At 34.6% G+C, this 12,800-nt stretch overlaps 1 protein-coding gene across 2 annotated transcripts; it reads left to right on the top strand.

Annotated features, from left to right (window-relative positions):
* Window positions 1-354: 354 nt before the first annotated feature.
* On the top strand, window positions 355-11,007 carry LOC149783257 (transcriptional regulator Simba1-like). Of its 2 annotated transcripts, none has more exons than XM_089931488.1 (4): window positions 355-489; window positions 4,864-5,028; window positions 6,917-7,016; window positions 10,785-11,007. In XM_089931488.1, exons 2-3 carry the CDS (start codon window positions 4,894-4,896, stop codon window positions 7,004-7,006), a joined length of 225 nt encoding a protein of 74 aa, XP_089787614.1. In that variant the 5' UTR covers window positions 355-489; window positions 4,864-4,893; the 3' UTR covers window positions 7,007-7,016; window positions 10,785-11,007. The 2 variants fall into 2 exon arrangements, with proteins under 2 accessions (XP_089787614.1, XP_089787615.1); XM_089931489.1 differs by having other exon boundaries at window positions 398-519.
* Window positions 11,008-12,800: the final 1,793 nt, after the last annotated feature.

Raw genomic sequence — 12,800 nt, 5'->3', positions numbered from 1 at the left:
AAATGCGCCCCCCTGAAATCAGCGCCCTAGGCGGCTGCCTAGTTTGCCTATATGGTAGCGCCGGCCCTCATTGTGTGTGTGTGTGTGTGTGTGTGTGTGTGAGAGAGAGAGAGAGAGAGAGAGAGAGAGAGACGTTGGGAATAGTACATTACAGTTAAAGGCATGTGATACGGTTCAGTGGTCTGGCGGTTCGGCAGTCTGATTGTAATTTGTATACATTTTATTTCTCTATATCTTTTGGAGATGTTTGTTTCAAATTTGTCAGACTCACAAACAATATTGTCCTTAATATCAAAAACTATTTGAAAAACAAACTTGAGAGATTATTGTATTTTTGTATTATTTGTTTTACAGATCGGCAATTTCCGTGAGTGACCAGCAGTTCGGGTTGTAAATTTTAGACCCCAATGAGTTTACTTCCTCTGTACAGCACTCCACTTGGTGGATCACGACGCGTTTTTTGTTTCTTTTCAAATTTGAACATAAAAGGTAATACCTCAGCTCCAAGAAGCAGCATAAGTATGTTTTGTACTCAAGATTTAACACGTTTTTAATATATTTTAACTTTTTTTAGGCGTACCTGATTCATAAATTTCTCGACAACTGTTAGATATTTGTCAATTGTGATTATTGTGAAAACCAGTTGAATCTGCTTCCATTAGTATTTTAAACATTAGTGTTTCGTTTGCATTAATAGTCGTACAGTTTGTAAGTTTCCTAAATGGTTATATTTATTTCACTGTTTGGTTCGAAAAGAAAAGAATCGTTAAAAAATACTGGCACGCAGAAGTGTGTCGCATTATTCGTAGAATTTTAATCAGGAATAGTCTTTTCTTAACGAGTCACAATATTCGCATTTGCTTTTACCGCCTACCAACTAAAAACTCCAGAAGGCTTTAGGGTTAAAATAAGGCTACAAACTTAGCCATTTCATTCATTGATTTGAAGTTTTAAGCTTTTCTTGCCGAAACAATGTGAATTTGTTTGCGTTTCAAATTAAAAATGGAGTTTCTTTAGCAAAGCGGTCGCCATATTTACTAAGGCTAGTCTATGGTTTCAAACAATAAATGTGATTTTTGTTCACCGTCTTTGAAAACTGCTATGATTATATAAATTTCGTATTTATATCGTTTTAAATGTGTAAACAAGAGTTTCTCATAATTATTTGTTTAATTTATTTTAGAACTATTAAAGCTAGACATTACAAATATTGGACACAGACAACACAGTTTTTACTGAAATAGACTGTTTTAGAAACCAGAAACGGACAGCAAACAGTCTGTTTTCATGTTTATATCAGGGCCTTTTGTTTGAATTGAAAAGACCAATAATTGAACAGTTTTGGGGACCCCTCGGCAACAGTGATGTTAGAAATGATAAATTAGTGAAGTTCAGTGCATTTTACATATCTTTAATGCTTTTTGTTTTTAAAGTCGGCAGGAGGGTAGAATTTAAAAAATGGGAGGATATGCAACTACTTTAGCTGAGGTTAAATAAGTTGCATGAGACTCTAGTGATACAGATGGTGGGCATTGTAGAGCTAAGGTTTAAATAATTGATGTACATGTTAGAGATCCCAGCGATTTTGCACTTGGAGCCAGTTCAGTGTTATTTCTTCATAAATTTTGAATCATTCATTATCAGTGAAACTTGCCTCTCTTCTTGGAAAGAGTAGCATGGTGCAAAAGTAATGCTAATCCACTATCTCATCATTAGTGATTGTGCCAACCCATTGGAGCAGTGAAAATTACCTACCAACATCCTGCATTTGGTGAGGTACAATAGATGCTTATGGTAAAAATGGATACTCATCCATTATCAAGTTAATTAATGTGATTATTGTCAAAAGTCTTATGTTGAATTATCCTCACGTACTACCCTGAAGCATTGATTTCATTGCTTATGATGACAGAAAGTATAGAGTCTAAGGCTAGTATTGACTAATGGAAAATGTTACATTAGCAGCCTCGACAAATAATTCAGAATGATACCAAAAAGTGATGTTTTAATATTTATATTTTTGTTGATAAATGTTCAGTGCATGGTGAGGTAAAATTTGTAAACCTGTTTAGGTATTTGCAACATGTGAAGTCATGATAAAAACAAAAGATATTAGATGATATAGAGCAGTCTCAAAAATGATAAAGAGAAGACACTTTAAAAAAAATGAATGCAAATGGCTGAAGTATGACTCACCAAAGGCTGTGATGTTGTACACTTCTCTGTATTTCATCTGTGCATCTTGTTGGTGAAATACTTAGAAGAATAAAATAAATTTAGGAATATGTTGTGAGTAGTCAATGAAAAATGTAGCAAATGACACCAATTTACATCTAAAAGTGAATGTCACTATTTCAGAAGAGTTAATTTAAATGATGAGAATAAGAAGAATAAAGAAGATAATGAATGAATGAAATATCAGCATCTCAGTTTCATTATCAGCCAAAAGTTTACAGTATACCAATTAGAGAATCCTCAAATTTGTTTTTGCTAAACTGTATAAAAAGGTACAAAACATAATCTAAGGTATTGGACTTGAAGTTTAGTTTTTGTTTCCAGAATTGAAAGGTATACATGCGTTGATGCTGGTTTGTGATTGTATTGCACAGCAAAACATGAATGAAGGCATGGTGGGAATGTTGGTCTAATCAATCCCAGCCCCAAATTTTGCAGACAATTTCAGTTGCTGAGGAATTAGGGACGGTTTATTAACTATTGTGTGTCTTTGAACAAGCCAATTAATATTGATAATGATCCACAACATATTAGGCAGTTTAACTTTAAATAAGTAAATTAGTCTTTCCTTTAAATAAGCAACTTAAACTGGATTTTATTGACTTAATCACAGAAGAGAGATTTTGCAGACTGAAATCTGGTTATCTTAAATGTTGTATAATTTATGCAAAAACAAAAATATGCAAGCAAGCATGAACTGTTTCTTTTTATTGGAAAATATAACTTTCAAATTAAGTGTCACAGAGAAGAATCAGATGTTTCTCATGAAATCATGACAAATTACCCACATCACTGTTAATTTTTTTAGTAAATTTAACTTCAGTTTAATTGCAGACATGTAAGAAACTTGTGTTAATTTATCAGTTATAATTATGGCTGTTAAATAAAATGCTCCAAGTCTGATGCTTTCATGTGAAAATAAATCACATTTTCCCCTGAAGATATATATCCATTTGATGTTAATTCTTGTCAGTATTTTATAACAGTGTTGACAATGGTTATTGTTTTGGTTTCTGTAGAACATATGTTGAAGTCAGATCTCATAGAAAAATACCATTAGATTTTCTAATGGGGGAAGAGAGAGAGAGAAGGAATTCTTTTTAAAAAGGCTGAAAACATTTGTCTTTTTGTGAGCTTTGGGGTGTGGGGAAAAGACCTAGATACTTCAATTTTTGTCAATAAAACAATGCAGTGAAAGAAAAGTATATTAATTTGGTTGGAAAGAAAATCTCAGTTCCCCCACACACATGTTCACGTGCTGATTAAATGATCAGTCCCTCACCATACACAGTAAGCCCTCTTGCATCATAATCTACCTGGCTCAAAGCAGTGTATATTCGGTACATGTACTGTTGTTGCTTTCTATTTTTTTAATAGAAGTGGTTGTTAATTTGAATTTAACTTCCATGTCATGGAGAATTATTTTTCCTTTCTAACAATATGATTATCATTATGTTGCTGTGTAAATTTTTAAAGATTTCTTTCAATAAAGTAAATCCTGCAGTATTATTGAACCTCGTTTACTAACGTAAATTTGGAGTGCACATAAAGTTTTGTCTGGCAGTAACTGATAATAAGTATATTAGATAAAAGCCTTTTCTAAAGTATTAAATATACAAGACTCTTCTGAAATTACTAATTTTTATTGGCAAATATTTAATTTTGTAAAAATGATTTTTTAAATGGCATCCTAATCTAAATCACTTCTGTGTCTTGTCTTTCCATAATGGACTGTTGGCATTGACTATTCAAGTGACATTAAATAATCAAGAGTCAGAAAGACACTAGTCCCACCTACATGACTGAGAAGCACAAAATATGCACATCGAGTCACAGTGGTGATTTGTTGGTATAATATGGAGCATGTGTGGGGATGATTAACTTCTCACGCTGTGACATGTGGAGAACTCTACCATCGCTATTACATTTTAGGTATAAATATCCATATTCTCAAGCACGTGTAATAACTTGAGCTTCTTCAGCTAATATCACTGAATTATCTAACTTTGAATAATATTGGTCTGCTCCACTTTGTTTTTCCTGTGCAAATTAGTCTAAGGACTATGTTCATAGCCTAGGTCTGAAAAACACAAAATCCTTCAACATTGTAATTCAGTAAGGTAAGTTGTTTCATTGTTTTAATAACCTAAGTTCAAGAGATTTCCACTAAATCGGTATGGAGGTCAGAGGTCATGTTAAGTCTAATAATGGTTTCTGCACATTACATTTATTTTGAGTTCTGGACCACATACCTTGACAAAACATTGAGGTCATTAGTAATCTCCTGAGTTAGCAATACTAACGCCAAACATAGAGAATAATTAAGTATGGGGCTTGATGATAATGTGCTCTTCATAGCACTCTTGTTGGTGGATTGGTGTGAAATTTTGTGCACATTATGTTAATCATCAGAAGATATGCTTGTTGACCATTACAGTTTTACTTGCATTATTTTTAGTGGAATTTTGCACTTTTATTTTCTATAAACTCTTCGTTCTGGGGTAAATTTAAGTGGGAAGATTGCTCACAAATCTTGTTTATCTTAAGTAGCTGATACTCAGTGATCAATTTTAAAGTTAGCCTTTCTCCAGATCATTCTGACTTGGCCCCTTTTTTTCTTTTTGATAGGTTAAAACTTGGTTGCTTGGTAACAGAATCATGGCACGAGGACAGCAAAAGATTCAGTCACAGCAAAAGAAGAAGGAAAAGATGGACAAACTGAAGAAAAGCCAGGGCCATGATCAGAAGAAGGCAGCACAGGCAGCTCTAAAACATGTCTGCAGTGTATGCAAGGTCTGCTATGAAGTGTACTTTTGTATAGACCCGCATTAATAATTTGATTTCCATTTGTCTTATCTGTGTTATCATGTTATCATCATCACTTATCAGGGCTATGGTGGCATTGGCATAATCAACAAGGATAAACTTTTGTTATAAAAGTTTGTGCATGTCAGATATAGTGGTTATACATCAAAGTACAGACAAAGGTAAGAAACCAGCCTAAGATGTATTCAAAGGTATGAAACCAGCCTAAGCTGTATACAGACAAAGGTACAAAACCAGCCTAAGATGTATTCAAAGGTATGAAACCAGCCTAAGATGTATACAGACTAAGGTACGAAACCAGCCTAAAATGTATACAGATTAAGCTAAGAAACCAACCTAAGATGTGTACATACTAAGGTAAGAAATCAGCCTAAGATGTATACAGAATAAGGTAAGAAACCAACCTAAGATGTGTACATACTAAAGTAAGAAACCAGCCTAAGATGTATACAGACTAAGATAAGAAACCATCGTAAGATGTATACGGACTAAGGTACAAAACCAGCCTAAGATGTATTCAAAGGTATGAAACCAGCCTAAGATGTATACAGACTAAGGTACGAAACCAGCCTAAGATTCAGTAACTGTAAATATCAGTATATTTTCCCACCCAGCTGCCAGTCAGAGCCTTTAAACGTGCCGCCCAGCTATTGCATTGTGCTCTTTTGATGTACTCTTATAATTGCAACATGTACATCAGGTGGATCTTAGAGCCACTGAATTCTGTCATTGTAAATAAATATCAGCACATTATCCCACCCTGCCACCAAAGTCTTTGAACTTGCTGTCCAGTTGTTGTGTCATGTTCTTTTGATGTACTCTTATAATGACAACATGTACATCAAGCCACTGATTTCTATCATTGTAAATATCAGCACAGCTAAGTGATCAATACATTTTCTCACTAAGCAGGTGTCTGAAGCAGGACTGGCAAGTCTTTGAATTTTACCGCCCACCTGTTACATGTGTACAGAGGACTCCCACCTTAGTGATTTTCTGTGTCCCAGATAAAAAATACTGACATTCAGACATTCAGATACAAGTGATTAAGCATTGCCGAGACCTGTGCGATTGGCATAGACCCAGAATTAGCCATATCAGCAAATCATGATCAGTTGATGCTGTTTGCTACAAACCAAAATTAGATTGAATAACATGGACCTGCAGCAGAGATGCTACCAGTGTCACAATTGTGTGATTCACACACTTTGTTTGTAAGTGGTGATGGAAAGAGAACTCCCACAAATTATTTTCAGGCTGTGCATATGGAAGAGTTGTCTGCATTATAATTTCAGCCGTTCACTTGGTACAGGATTTTTTTTTCATTCCATGCAATGTGCTTTTGACCTTGTGGTTATAGCCATACAAATTTGCATTAAGAATTTGTTTATATTTCCTGAACACTTTGATTGATTTTGTTCATATTTGGGATGAATCATCATGTAGCCAAAACAGTTAAATCTGTGACACATTTTTTCATTCCTTAGATCTTGGGTTACGGTCATAGAAGTTTTGTGTTAAGGTTTTGGTTCAAGATTTTGTATTTATTTGATTATAATTCCTTAGTCTTTTGATGGATTCACTTAATACTTTGGATGCAGCATTATCTTGCAAAGACAAATCATACTGTGACAATTTAGTTAACATTTTGACCTCTGCATCAAGGTTACGTGTTTTGCATTAATGCTTTATAGGTTCAGTATTCAGGCCCTGTCATTTTTATATTAAAATATATAAACATTTACTTATGAGAATGGCAGTGACCCTCATAATCAAAAATTTTAATTTTGGCCTGAGTGATTTTGTTTTTAAAAGATTCCACTGTACAAGTTAATTATTTTCTTTTTCATCACAGGCTCAGATGCCCGATCCTAAGACCTACAAACAGCATTTTGAAAACAAACACCCCAAAACTCCACTGCCAGAAGAGTTAAAGGATGCTTAAATTCTTCAAGGTAAGACATTTTTAAAAGTACATTGCTGTTTACTGCATATTCCAAAGATAGTTACCTGACACCAACGTAATTACCCAGTGGTTTAGGAGATGAGGTAACAGACAGATGAAGGTACAGAGTATCACACTCCTTGCTAATAAACATTGATAAAAACTAATGCTGAAAATATGTTTGCATTTTATAGGCCAGTTGACAATATCTAGAACAAGTCGGCAGCACACATTTCTAGTTGTACTCTTAAATTACTGCAAAATTTGACTTGTTTGTCTTGTAGTTTACATAAGCACTGAATAAAGATATATTGTATCAGGTAACAGTGAACATCTCAAGCTTTTCATTTTGCTCCACCATGTTCTAAAATTTGATCAGTATCCATCCAGTTCTGTGAGGGGCTGTGAGTGGTCTCAAGTGCTGACCATTACAGATCACTGCCATCTCACTTCTGTCTGCATGGATTTGTGTCTTGGATTCGGCCAGTGTGGGTACGTGAGAAAGTTTGCCATTAGCTTCTCTTGGGTCTGTGGTTCTTTCCAGGTTCTTCCTCCACCATTTATACTGGCTGCCATGTATAGCCTATTTTGTGCTGAAAAATGGCATTAAACCCTACAACAACAGTCGTGTGAGTTTGTCATGACTTGGTTTGTGCTCAACAACTTTTAAGGAACTTCTGTGAATGAAATCAGACTTTGCGAACTCTCAGTCATGGCCATTGCATATCCCACTATGTCAGGAATGTTCTTCTGGAAATGCTTTTTTTGTCAAACAGTTAGGGAGAAATGCTATCAAGCTTCTTTCGAAAAGTTGACTTACAGAACTACTACAAAGGGAAGAATAGCTAGACATTATTGCACATTATTACAAAGTTTCAATAAATTCCTTTGGACAGCATAGGAAATGAAGAGATATATCAACCACTTCTCAAAGTACCCTTTGTTAATTTGTTGGTTTCATAAAATTGTCCAAATTTAAGTAGATGAAAAAGAAATGTTATAGTGCCCAGTATCTAGCTTTCACAGTCTGTGTTCGTCCTTAAGGCAGTTTTGGAGATGAAGAAGCAACAAAGAATTATTCCAATTCAATAATTTTGAGACGAAATGCAAATGAAAACAGTTAAACCTTATTGTGCATGTACACCTACCTTGTATCTAGCCCACAAATTTTCAATAAAATCTTCCTGAGCAGTGTCTGGGGACAGGAAGGGATGAAGAGCTGGATTCTGGAAATACCCCTTTTTCTGGCATTATTTCAAGAAATTACTCGAAAAGGGGCTAGAGCAAAAAAAAAAAAAGAACAACCACTTCTTAGACCCCCACAACATCCACATGCAGTACTCCCTCACTATAATGCTGTTCATGGGAGCCATAAAATTTGATAGCCTTTGTAATAGGTGGGGTCACCTTATATTAAGGTTTTGTACATAATAGTGTTACTATTAAGTAATGAATGGAATTCATGACCATGCCTATCTAATAAAATGGACTGTCCTATGTTGAGGTTTTACATATAATAATATTAGTATTAAATAATGAATATAATCCATAACCATGCCTGTCTAATAAAATGGACTGTCATATGTGGAGGCATCTTATAGTTAGAGAGTAGACTTATTTTGAGCCTTGAAAGATTAATTAAAATCCTCTTAGTGATGTGGAGAAGTAATGACAACTTTCATCATGGAAGGGCAGGCAACACTGATGTACAGACTAGACAGATGGGTACAGTGATGATATGATGTACAGACTAGACAGATGGGTACAGTGATAATATGATGTACAGACTAGACAGATGGGTACAGTGATAATATGATGTACAGACTAGACAGATGGGTACAGTGACAATATGATGTACATACTAGACAGATGGGTACGGTGATAATATGATGTACATATAGACAGATGGGTACAGTGACAATGTGATGTACAAACTAGACAGATGGGTACAGTGACAATGTGATGTACAGACTAGACAGATGGGTACAGTGACAATGTGATGTACAGACTAGACAGATGGGTACAGTGATAGTATGATGTACAGACTAGACAGATGGGTACAGTGACAATATGATATGCAGACTAAACAGATGGGTACAGTGACAATATGATGTACAGACTAGACAGATGGGTACAGTGACAATATGCCTGCTCTTTGTTGGATAATTATTTATGAGGTTTGATATTCAAAACATATTCACTGGTTTGATTTGTCCCATTTTCTGAAAAAAATTATAGCAAGTTTTTGCTTCAGTTTGACTTAAAACATACCATTGCATATTTAAACCTGGCCTTCTTGAATCATATTGGTGGGGTCATTTGTGTCTTTCCAATACCTTCCATGAAATATTTAATGAGTTAAAGGTATCACTTTTTAATCCTTTAGATATTGGCCATGTTAGCACTCGTCATGGAAATATTCTTTTCATTATTGCAGTAGTTTTAAGGCTCATAAAATATTTGAAATATCTATTTTTGCATTGAAGCATTGCCTCATTAACAAAATTTTAACTTTAATTATATATTATTTGTTATTTGCCACATGCTTAATTTCAGTGGAAATGATTTCCTGTAAATACTTTCACACCATTAACTCTCCAAACTTTGTACTAGTGAGATGAGGGAGCTGTGGTGGCTCAGTGGTTAGTGTGTTGGACTTGTCACCAAAAGGATGCAAGTTCGAATTAAGCAAGCCTGGGTCGACTGCCATGGTGTGTCCTTGGGCAAGGCACTTTACTCTGATTGTCTCAGTACTAAATAATCTGCTTGTGTTGTGCCACAAACCAAACCCCAAAACTAGTGAGACATTTGATAGTGGCAAAATCCCTTTTTTTTAATGGTATGTTCATCTGACATCTCTTCAGTTATTTGCAGCTTCTAAAAGACTGCTCAACACAAATTTGACAAAAAGTGTCAGGGTTGAAGGCATTTCACAATATAGAAAAATGCATTCTTGAATATGACACCTTTCTAAACATTTACAGAAATTTGATCGCAAACAACCACTTAACAGAATTGGGTAGACTCTGACAGATTGTCCTGAAGAAACCTTAAAACAAATGTTTTCATAAAATAACAGTATGCAATCAACAATACTGGAGGAAATTTCTACATAAAACCTCTACTGATCCAATTATTTTGCCATTAGGCAGATATCAGCCCGTTTGTGTGAGATGTTTGGAAGAACTGTTCTCATTTATTTTCTGTGTTGCAAAACAAGACAATTAAGTTTCTGTGACTAACAGTATGCGTCTGATTTTCAGTTAAATTCATTATCATTTGGGGGTGGGGGAATGAAGTATATTTCAAGAGTAAAAAATAGGGATGGGGTGGGGGATATTTGGGAATACAATTATCATGATTAAATTGCTGAAATTTGGAAATCTGAATGATTTTGAAATATTTTAAACTGGGATTGGTACTTACTTTAGCCCCCAAGAGACCCCACAAAAAATAACTGAACATTTTATAGTAGCTTCATTTAATTCTGTTTCTTTCATCTGGGGCAACATCTTACATTTATGATGGCACTGAATCAAGTCCTATAACAGGGCCTTCCATTAGATTTAAAGATGGAGGGTGAGTTATCAAATTAGGCCGGGGGATTTGGGGACCTCCAACAATGGGGATAGTTTTTTTAAAAAAAAGAAAATAGCCTGGTGTAGAGTAAAATTAGTCATTGTAAATCAACAAACTCAAGGCTAATATGGAAAGCATGCTATAAGAAGACAATACTTTTTTGTTTATCTAAAAGTCAAATGTATTATTTATTTTTCAGGTATCAAACAACACAGATCAAACTGTAAATTATTATAATGTGCAGCAACTGGTCACACACTGTGGAGAAAACATTGGATGCAAAAGTGACTCATAGATAATTCATCATCAAAAATCAAATTGGGATGTGGGATTCATGTGATCATATTCATCATTCTTCATCACCATCTTTTATTTTCATTTTAAATGCATGTTTTATTGACATTAAACATATCACAAGAAAATTTGGTTTCTGTGTCTTTTCTGTTATGTGTTTAGGCTCCAATAAACTGTAACACAGAAAGAGTGAAAACAACAAGCTTTTTAAAATTGAACATAAAAATTTATTTTCCTGGAAAATTCTGTAAAAATGAAAAAAAGAGAAGAACTTGAGGTTTCAAGAATCAAATCCTAAAATAATCTAAGAATAATTCATAAATTAAATTGCAAAAGTCCTAATAATAAATGTTCTAATAATTTGAAATTAGAATCCTGATGTGGGGCCCCGAGTGGCCGAGTGGTCTAAAGCCCTCTCTGTTACAGATCACTGCCATCTCACCTCTGTCTGCGTAGGTTCGAGTCTCGGATTCGGCCAATGTGGGTATGTGAGAAAGCTTGCCAGTAGCTTCTCGAGGGTCGGTGGTTCTTTCCGGGGTATTCTCAGGTTCTTCCTCCACCATTAATACTGGCCACCATGTATAGCCTACCGTGTGCTGAAAAATGGCGTTAATCCCTACAACAACAAGAATCCTGATGTAAAATCCAGGATGGATGACATATGCTGTAGTCAGTACTGTGCTTATCTACAGTTCCTTGTACAGATACAAATAATGGCGCTCCGGTGTTGGAAATCCAAATTAAATTTGTTAGCAGTGTCTTTCCAAAATCTGTGTAAGCACTCTTCTGATATTTCCAGAGAATAAAGAATTAATCCTTTTGAAATCCAACTGATCTGAAGAATTATTATAGCTCAAATCTGGCTAAAACAAATTAACTTGACATCAGTATGAAAAGCCCCAAACTTAGAAATCTCTCTAAAAACAAAGATTATATTGTTTTGTACAACACAGTTTCGAAATTCCCCCAAGTTACGAAATGAGAGGGGAGGGTCACATGGTCATGTTTATATCACATACACAGAATATGGCCTTGATTAGACCAATGATTTTATCCCCAGAATACAATTTTTAAAAAAGTGTTTTCTTCTTAATCCATGTAGTCCCATCATGACCATGACAACAAATAATCATTTTAAAATAAAATAGAACTTTGTTTACTAATTCTGAATCCAGGTCAGAATGTAGATCAACACCAGTTGTTTATAAACTAAGTCAAGATCAAACAATTTTCTGTAAAAGTATCATCTCTAGTGAATAAATTTACAACAGCATGTAAGAAAAAGAAAAATTAAAACTGACAATTAAATTTAAATTAAAAAAAAATATATATATATATTAAATCAGATATACATGTATGTAACATTTCTTTAACATCTTGGTGTAAATTATGGTCTAATTTAATGATGAATTGGCTGCATCACGGTCTGCCAATCCTTGACCACAAACCAGAACTCAAGACTTGCTCATATACTTCTTGCCAACACTTGTTGAATCTATATACAATGTTATTAAAGTCTGCAAGACAGTAGAATCTCAGATATTGTAATCAGCATGCACCATTTTATTTTACAGGACAAAAATGGATTATAACCATTATTTGCAATTGTGAGAAATTCATTTTTCTCTGGCGGACATTAAATCTGTTATAAATATAATACAGCACTCCTTAATGATCCAAGGTACCATCTTATATTAATAAGGAAAGCAACATGGATAACATCTTGTGTACATGAGGTACAAGCTCACATTAATGAAAAAGCAACATGGACAAATCTTTGAGGGTAAAGCTCTCAGTATTAAGAACAACATAACTTGAGGTACATGTTCACATTATGCATAGCTGCCAACCCTCATGATTTTGGCGTGAATTTCATGACTTTTCCAGTGATACATGCTGCATGCAAAAAAATTGTTAATTC

The sequence above is a fragment of the Sinohyriopsis cumingii genome, chromosome 14 (genome assembly GCF_028554795.1).
Source record: "Sinohyriopsis cumingii isolate HCF-2022 chromosome 14, ASM2855479v2, whole genome shotgun sequence".
Taxonomy (NCBI): domain Eukaryota; kingdom Metazoa; phylum Mollusca; class Bivalvia; order Unionida; family Unionidae; genus Sinohyriopsis; species Sinohyriopsis cumingii.
This window is presented reverse-complemented; position numbering and strand designations above follow the sequence as displayed.

Excerpts from the sequence above, each read along its gene's own strand:
- LOC149783257 (XM_089931488.1), top strand. The coding sequence starts at position 4,894 with ATGGCACGAGGACAGCAAAAGATTCAGTCACAGCAAAAGAAGAAGGAA. Across the intron at positions 5,029-6,916 it reads ATGTCTGCAGTGTATGCAAG|GCTCAGATGCCCGATCCTAA; the intron begins GTCTGCTATGAA and ends TTTTCATCACAG.